The following is a 9,337-nucleotide window of genomic DNA, read 5'->3' as shown; positions in this document are numbered from 1 at the left end:
TCCAATATGGTGGAAGTTTGTCAATTACACTTGACACAAGAAATCCTTCCAATATCGTGGAAGTTTTTCAATTACACTTGACACAACAATCGATTTATCCATATTCACATTGTGCAGTTTAAATTGACCATACTTACCAAGGAGTTCATTGTATTGTTTAGTGACAGGCCTTGAATCGACCATCTTAAAGTTATTAATGTCACTAACAATAAACTTCTTGCTAGAAGCGTCCTCAGTGATGTTTTTCAATTCAAGGGTGTCCCACAAATCCTCAACAGTTAAAGCATCATGATCGATATCAAATAGAGCATCAGACATACCGTTCAAGATGTGACATTTGTAGATGTAGTCGTCGTTGTCCCACTTTTGCCTCTTCCTGGTATCTTCAAGTGTCTCATCAATACCTTCCTTCGGTTCAAGTGGTCTTGGAGTAGTCAGAGCGTATGCTACCTTAAGAGTGGTCAGCATGAAGTGCATCTTCTTCTTCCAGTACCTGAAATCAACGCCTTCAAACTTCTCCAGTTTTGCGAACTTCGTGGTCATGTCGCGGATTGGTTCAACCATCTCCAGAAACAGAAAATATCAATTCGATTGTTAGAAATTGGGTAGGGTTTATGGTGGAGATCTGGATACACTTTGGATCGTGTAAACACTTTCCGAACTGATAATTCTACCCTATGCCCGGGTTACAAGAAACTCAGTCTAGGATAATCCCAAGAGGACACTTATGAATCTAGGCACAGAAAACGTAAGCCAAATTGTTAGAAGATTCTGAGTTCGTATGAAGAAAACGAGAGCTAAAAACGTCGTCCATTCTCCTCAAGAGGAGAGTCGTTTATATAGAAAACGATAAGTAGGGTTTTGTTTTAGGGTTGACCGTCATGGTTTGCTTTGGAAACAAGTCAAGGGAATCCGGAATTAATGAGGAAATCAATGGTTTCCAAAACTGACGATTTTAGTCAGTTTTACCATAACCACCCTCAAGAATTTGATTTCCACTATGTACCCACTTGTAAAATCCGAAGAGTTTTTGGGGCGCTGCCCCTTAGTCAGTTTTACCATAATCACCCTCAAGAATTCGATTATTCCACTATGTACCCACTTGTAAAATTCGAAGAGTTTTTGGGGCGCTGCCCCTGAACCCCCGACTTGTCGTCGAACAAATTTCTAATTCGAACTTATGTATGTGTGCACTTAGCACATACCCAAACATATATTAGAGTACAGATTATGAAGCCCCTTAAATCACATGTAAGTTTCAAATACACAAAATGTCCTAATGACACTAAAATCACCAACCGTGCTTATATTATATCGTCTATTATAGCTTTTGAATACTTGTATATACTGATACTAGAAGAATTATAATGATGTCTTCCTCCCGTTAAATGAGTATATAGTTTGACTGTTGTGCTTGAATAATCCAGTAACATGATTTATTGTATAGACACCACTAGTGCTTTTCAGTATCGGGCTTTATCTAAATCTTCATTAAATACAGAATGCTCAAAACATTATCTTCGCGTTCACGACTTACATCATAACATTTGGGATTGTTTTGACCTTTCCTAAATCAAATCTTCATGAAAAATAAAGCCTTTTCTGATATTATTTCAGCCATATATTTGACATTGCTTCATAATATCTACATTCATTATTACATTCATCGGTGGAGTATGAAGACAATATCCAACAAAAAACATTTACTTCACTACCACTCAAGCAAAGACCTCATAGTAAAAGAGAACCAAAAAGTGAAAAATAAAAATAAAAATAAATTATAGAATTACCCACGACCTTGACTAAAACCTAACTAGAAACAAAAAGCACTTGACCACCTAATTATAGACTCGAGAGTTTTGAGTACATCCCTAGCGCATGGCCTCGCAGCAGGATCACTATCTGTGCACTGTAAGGCAAGATTCATTATCTCAACGGTCTGATTAGGGTTCTTCAGTACTTGTACCTTAAGTGAAGGATCAACCCATGTATCCAGGTGGCAATCCGAGTAGCAGTATCGTGCCCAGTCAACTAGGTTTTCATGCAAACCCATCTCAGCATCTATGGGAGTTTTTCCTGTAAGTAACTCAATGAGGATGAGGCCATACCCATACATGTCACTGCTCTTGGTTATCTCCTTGGTATCTTTTGTCTCTGCATTAATACAAGTTAATGCTTTTAACGACTACATAAAAGAAAAAATATATATGTATATATATGAACCACTCCTCTTCGATTAAAGCATTTTGAAATTGGTTTTTTAAATTGTGATTAAAATTTGCATTTTGAATTTATAGACAACCCAATACATATATGGTCGTAAAACATTATTTACAATTGACAATCAACTAAACCATAGTTACTGATCACTATATAATTTTGTCGAAGAAAACTGCAAAGTTACAAATTTCTTGGTAATTGTTTTATAATTATTAAAAAAGTATACTACATATTGTTTCCTAAAGATTTCTTATATTAATTTTATTTTTTTAATGTCTCAACACATAATTAATGATATTTACACTGCAGGTTTTGTAATTATATAATTAGTCAAACTTTATAATTAAAAACAAAAACCAGTGGAATTTGGCCCACTTTTAGACTAAATGGCATATTGCATAATGCTATTTGATCCAAAGTTTCTCTATGAAAAAAATATTAAATAACAACTTTTGATATTTATGTAACTCATATTCATGTACTTCTATTAATTACATTTTCAGCTGATGAAATAGTTTTAAAAAGGCTTTTTATTGAAATACAATTTTACTTGTTGCTTATAGTCTAAAAAATAACAAAAGAAATGAACAATGATTTTCCAAATTCCAAGACATTCTTTGCTCTAGTTTAGGTTTTCCCAATGTTAGCAACTTGCAACATTTGAAAAGTTACATCCTGTTTGTATTTAATTTTATAAAATGAAAATATGGATTACCATGTACATATATTAAAATTTAATTTAATTAAAAAGTGTTGTTTATACTTAAAATTATTGGAAGCTTTCTGAAATTTATATCTCAAATCGATTCTTGAAATTCCTTTTTTATTTTTTTTTTTAATGGGAAAGGTGGGAGAGTAAAAAACTATAAATCTCTTCCTCACGTACAGTTGTAAAAGCAAAAAGGGAACAAAGTCGTGATGTTTTGTTGCCGCTTTGTCTACCTTGTTCAAGTCATGTATGCATGGGTTATTGCTAAAGTTCAGATAAAATAATGACTACATATGATTTTTATATGCAACGTAAATTACTTAATTAGATCATGACATAATTTTATGAACTTTATATATTTACGTAAATAATGATTCATGACATAATTTTTTCTACATGTGTCTTGGATTTTAAACTATTCATGTATGTTTTCTTACATAATACTAGTATAATAACTGTAGCAAGTTTTTTGAATTTAAAGATGTAGCTATCATATATATAAACCTGTGACAGTATATATTTTATATGGATGAATTTATTTAAGTGGAAGAAGTTCCTTGTAACATACCTGGTGCAATGTATGCTGAAGAAACCAAACACTTAGTGTTGTCGGAAAAAATCATCCCGGGAGGATTTAATCTTAGACAGGCCTCATCTTTCACGTTAACCACCACATTTTCCGGCGAAACATTACCCACAAGAATACCCGCCGGTGAACAACACCCATGCAAATAACGTATAGCTTTCCCAATTCCGATGGCAATCTTCACTCGACTTTCCCAACCTAACACCTCCATAACTTCATTTAGTTTCTTCCCTTCAACATATTCATGAACAACAATGAATCTTCCTTTCTCCGATTTGCAAATTGAGATGATTTTGATGATGTTTGGATGCCGAAGTTTGCTTATCTCATTAATTTTGAGGATGGGATCATTATTGAGGTCGACTTCATGGACAAAATATTGCATGTTTTTCGTTGCCACCACACTCTTGTGCCCTCTCAGAGACAGCAGAATGTCATCGATCGCCAGAAATGTTGAAGCTTTCTGGTCGAAGAATAGCAACTCCCATTCCCCACCTCCATCTGATGCGCTTTCCATTCTCTTAATCACCTCTTCATCAGCTTCCTTTCTTCTTTTAATATAGATGAAGACCACAATAGACATTGCAGCAAATGTGACAGCTGCCAAAGCTGTCCCAAAGAACCACCAGTTGTAGCTTCTAATTTCCTTGCATGGTGGTAAATGGGTGACCGAAGCACCCCCACATAAGTTATTTCCTAAGACAGCAGTGGAATTGATAGCCAAAAATACTCCTGTTGAAGGTAATTTGCCACGGAAATGGTTGTGAGATATGTTTACTTGAACGAGAGATTCCACATTCCCAAGGTTTTCCGGGATTTCACCGGAAAGTTTGTTCATCGACAGATCAAGATTTCCTAGAACTGGCAACCTTGAAAGGGTTTCTGGGATTTCACCTGTAAGATGATTGTAACTAAAGTTGACGCTCACCAGCTTTTTGCATGACGACAATTCTTTAGGAATTTCTCCTGAGAGTCTATTCTCGCTTATTTTCAATTCCATTAACTCGGAAAATTTTCCAAAGCTCGGAGGAATTTGACCGGAAAAATCATTTTCGGACAAGTCCAAATTCTCAAGCTTAATGCTACCGAATGAATCAGGCAACTCTCCTGAGAATCTGTTTCTTGCCAAACTCAGCATTTGGAGTTTCGGCATTTTCCATTTCCATTGGTTTATTTCCCCAGAGAGATAGTTTGACGACAAGTCAAGAAAGTAAACAAGGGGTAATGTAGTGAACTCCGGCGACAAATGACCGGATAATCTATTGTTTTGAAGACGAACCCTTTCTAAGCTCCTGCAATGACTCAAACTTGTAGGGATGCCTCCTTCAAGGGAATTGGAGAAGAGGATGAGTTTTTGGAGATGTCGGGAATAACAAAGGCTTTCAGGGATATTTCCGGTAAGATTGTTGGTAGAAAGGTCTAATACAGTCAGATTGTTGTATTTTCCAAGATCCTCCGGAATATCACCGGAAAACTTGTTGGACCATAGTTGAAGGACTTGGAGATGAGACAAAGAAGCTAGAGATTTCGGTATTTTTCCAGAAAAATTATTTGAAAACAAGTGAAGGACTTCTAAATCTTGGAACTCGGAAACGAGTTCGGGAATTTCACCTGACAGGAAATTGTCACTAACATCAAGTGACACTAACTTCTTGAGGCTAAAAATCGTCTTAGGAATTGGACCAGTAAGTTTGTTGAAGTATAGGAAAAGGTAGTTAAGGTTGGTGAGATTACCAAGTGAAGGTGGGATCTCACCAGTGAGGTTGTTAAAAGCAAGATTGAGGTGATTTAACAAGATTAACCCACCGATTTCTTTTGGGATTCCACCGGATAAGTTGTTGTAGCCCAAGTAGATGAATGTCAAGCTTTTCATATACCCTAACTCCGAAGGTACGCCACCTTCAAGTTGGTTTGATGCCAAAGTTAAATCTTTTAACCTTGTTAAATTTGAGATGGACTTCGGAATCTGGCCAACCAAAGCATTTCCACCGAGATCAAGATATAGTAGCCCTGAGAAGGATCCAATTTCGGTGGGTATTTCACCGGCGAGGAAGTTATTTGACAAATCTAACTTCTCAAGCATTGGAAGGGAACCTCCAGGAATCCAACCTGTTAAGTTGTTGTTGCTTAGGTTGAGATGAACAAGTGAAGAACAAGAGAAAACATTTTCGGGAATCCCACCCGAGAGCTGATTGTTGGAGAGATCGATTGTTTCAACATGCAGGAACTTGAATAATGATTCCGAGATTCTCCCATATAGATTCTTCCCAGAAAGATCAATTCCAGTGACATAGGTGGAGTCGGAGTTGCATGAAACGCCATTCCACGTGCAAAAAAGAGAGGAGTTCTTCCAGTTGGAGAGGAAGGACGAAGGATCATCGACGGATGCTTTGATGGATAAAAGTATTTCATGCTCATTGGCATACGTGAAGCCATCACAAGTAAAGCACAAGAAGAATACAAACAAGAACATGAAGCATATTTCCTGCGCGTTTGTTTCTCTTGTCTTCTCCATTGGAATTCGAATTGGAAATTAACGGAACTGCAAGTGTTTAATCAGTGAGAAAGAAAGATGAGACTCCACCACCGGAGCAATAGTTTGATCAATCGCTTTCTGTCATCATAATGAAAAAACATGTTAACTGATCATTGGATCCAGTGCTTCATGTATTTAATATTCAATAATGGTAAAAGTAAAAGTGATTACAGGCACACATATACCACAATGATTGTGAGCCATGCATTAAGTTTACTACACAAAAGACGACAAGTGCTCTGGATAAAACCGGAAACGTTCTTTAAAATAACATAAAAGTAATTCATGTTTAAGAATTTGGAAACTTTAAGATGAAAAGTATTTTGCAATAATGTTAACAAAATCATTGTAACTTAATTAATTAATACAACCTAATATGTGGAGGATCTTTATATCATAGACATAAAAATAATTGCATTGTTATAATTAATATAATGAAATAACAACTGCTCTTACCTTTATAACTAAGCCAAGTAAAAAAAATATTATACGATATCTCGAATTAAAACTCTCGCTTTGCAGGTGATAAATACGCAAAATAATGTATATACATTTTCTTTCATAAAACTAACGAAAGTATTAGGTTCAAAACAAGAAATTTTGAAATGCAAATAATACATAAATACACATGTATAAACATAGACATATATACGTAACGACTTAAGTACATAGACATACATACTCATACTTAATTACTTTCCAAGTAATTTCTAGCTATGGTATATACTTGAATAAAGAGATACCCTTTTAGTTTACCTTATTCCTTATAGTACGTCATTAGTCAATTCCACAAAAAGAATATTGTAAGTACATATTGTGGACCAAAAAGAGTTCCAAAATTATTAATTTGATGACTCCTATCCTATGTATAGAGGCAACTTTCTAAATTTTATTATGTGAAGAATCGAATATTCAAAGGTAAAAATGTTGCCCAATATTTAGAATACTATTAATTGTGTACACTATGTAATAAGAAAATAGTATGTGTCTCAATTTATAGATTTTGAATAATGTCACTATGTAATTTGAATGAGACGTCTAAAATGAGAAGCTCGGTAATTTAATTCTTGAGACTTGACTGAATATTAGGGGACACATAGCTAGAGAATACAGAGAGTGAATATAGTATAAGAATAAACATACCAAAATATAATGATTAGGTACTTGGAAGATCAAAGTTCATGAACATCATGAACCAGAAGAACTGAGATTGGGGAGAGAGGGGGTAAGATATGATTTGAGGGTTAGCGTTTGAGAAGTTTAGTGTATAAATAGAGTGATGGGCTACAAGTGCAGGCCAGGAGTCAAAGAACCGGAAGATGTTTGATGTGGTATAATTACCCAGTGGCCCCTTTGGACTTTGTGTTTGAACAAAGCGAAGAGTTGAACGAGAGATGCACAAAAGCAAAAGAACAGATGTGGAGGAAAGTTTAAAGATATTTTGTCGGAATTATAAGACCAAAATGCTCTTTTGACTGAATTTCGAAAGTGACAAAGGTACCCTTTAAAACGTTGGAAAGTAATTTTTTTTTTCCTCCTTTTCTAATTTTTTCGGTTGTGTGATTGAATTCTCAAACTTAAAATCATCATTATTACAATTTTACATGATTGATTTTCAAAATTATTCCCACGTCAATAACAACCTCAAATGTTTTTTTGATAGACTTAATTTAAGTAAAACTCAGGTAGTATGAGAAGGTACGGAGCATGGACGATAACCCACGGCCTCTAAATTTTTGGGGCCCATTTTTATGTATCTATTTATATTGTTTTAGAAATAATAAAAAATAAAAAAAACTTTGGTATTAAGTCGTAGTAGGTAGAGGCAAAAAAATGCCTCATTTTTTTTTATTTTGTCCGAGACCTCAAATCGACTTGAGTCGGCCTAAGTTAAACTTATTAATTTGTCATTCGATATCTTAATAATTAAATTTAAGATTTACTTAAATGAACAAGCACTATAAGAATTTTGGGCAATAGAGACGACACATGTCGCCTAATACTTCAAAATGTCGTCCATGTTTCCTAATACTTCTAGCTAGATACTCTTTATCATATTACTAGGGATGATCAAATGGATCATCGAATCAAACCAAACCGGCCTTGAATAAGAAGTGACATCGACCAGGCCAATCCTACATTATACGGGACAATTTCCGATTCCATCAAATAATTTAATACGGTTTTCGGTTCTAGCGTTTCTCGTTTCACTGATTCAACTAGACTAACTAAACCGCGAGGAGGCCAAAATGACTTAATGAGGCTAGAACTGACTTAAAGGGTCTGGAAAAATGACTTACTGGGTTGGAAAATGAATTAATGAGGTTCGAAAACACTGGCACCATAACTGGTTTAGTCTATACTGGTTCAATTCCCGGTTCTTCATTTTAGCTTCGATCGATTCCTTGTTCTCTCGCTTATGGTCTGGTTTAGGCTGCTTCTAAAACTTCTCATTCCTACACCAAACTATCTACTATTGGTTGAGAATGGTGAACTAAAATCTTATCTAGAGACTTAGAGAATGAAGGAGTTCATATAGTAATCTTGAGGATGAAAAAATAAAATTGTGTTCCACTTTAGATGTCCTTCTACATAACCAAAGAGAGAGTATAGAGATAAGGTTACATGTTGTTGGTTGCAAAGTTATTCATGTATGACTTTGTAAATGGGTTGACTTTTGTAGATGTGACAACCGTCAAATTTCGGTCAATTCAAAGTCAAACAAAGTCAACAAGTCAAACCGGTCAACTCCAATAACCCTTGTATGTTAGGGTTTACGTTATGTAATCACTATACAATTCGCTATTCTAATGAGAAATCATCATTTGGAAAGTTCATGTGTTTGATTTTCCTTAGCCTTAACAGTGCTAAACAACGAACCAAAACGATAAAACACTATTGCACAATCATCGGGATTGTGTACGACACTAAAACACGGTTTAACGGGGTTTACGAATCTTGCGTTGAGAAGTCGGACACTCAAATTAATCACAAACAAAACCTCTCTAAATCGTTTTCACTCTATCTCTTTCTATTTGAAATCTCTCCCAAATCTCTCCCAAATCTCTCTCAAAAGTTACTTTAACTTTTTGTAATCATTCGGGTCATCACGACCCTTAACCGGGTCAAAAACCACTTGAAACGGGGTAAAAACGGGTAAAATAGCCTTAAGGACCCAAAACCGAAGCTTCAGGACCGAAGCCTCGCATCCGAAGTGCTCAGGACCGAAGCCTCGGACCGAAGCCTCAGGACCGAAGCCTCGGACCGAAGCCTCAGGTCCGAAGCC

The 9,337-nt window shown here is 35.6% G+C and overlaps 1 protein-coding gene across 1 annotated transcript; it reads right to left on the bottom strand.

Moving 5' to 3' along the window:
* Positions 1-1,584: 1,584 nt before the first annotated feature.
* LOC145149863 (Leucine-rich receptor-like protein kinase family protein) lies at positions 1,585-7,393 on the bottom strand. Its single transcript, XM_079075239.1, has 3 exons — positions 7,195-7,393; positions 3,498-6,129; positions 1,585-2,154 (listed from the first exon to the last, which is right to left on the bottom strand). Exons 2-3 carry the CDS (start codon positions 6,028-6,030, stop codon positions 1,814-1,816), a joined length of 2,874 nt encoding a protein of 957 aa, XP_078931365.1. The 5' UTR covers positions 6,031-6,129; positions 7,195-7,393; the 3' UTR covers positions 1,585-1,813.
* Positions 7,394-9,337: the final 1,944 nt, after the last annotated feature.

This window comes from Lactuca virosa, chromosome 1 (assembly GCF_052849685.1).
Source record: "Lactuca virosa cultivar CGN04683 chromosome 1, Lactuca_virosa_CGN04683_v6, whole genome shotgun sequence".
Taxonomy (NCBI): domain Eukaryota; kingdom Viridiplantae; phylum Streptophyta; class Magnoliopsida; order Asterales; family Asteraceae; genus Lactuca; species Lactuca virosa.
The sequence above is the reverse complement of the archived record's forward strand: the minus strand, read 5'-3'. Positions and strand labels throughout refer to the sequence as shown.

Coding starts and splice junctions, on each gene's coding strand:
- LOC145149863 (XM_079075239.1), bottom strand. CDS start 6,030: ATGGAGAAGACAAGAGAAACAAACGCGCAGGAAATATGCTTCATGTTC. Junction 2,155..3,497: donor TTCAGCATACATTGCACCAG/GTATGTTACAAG, acceptor GTATTAATGCAG/AGACAAAAGATACCAAGGAG.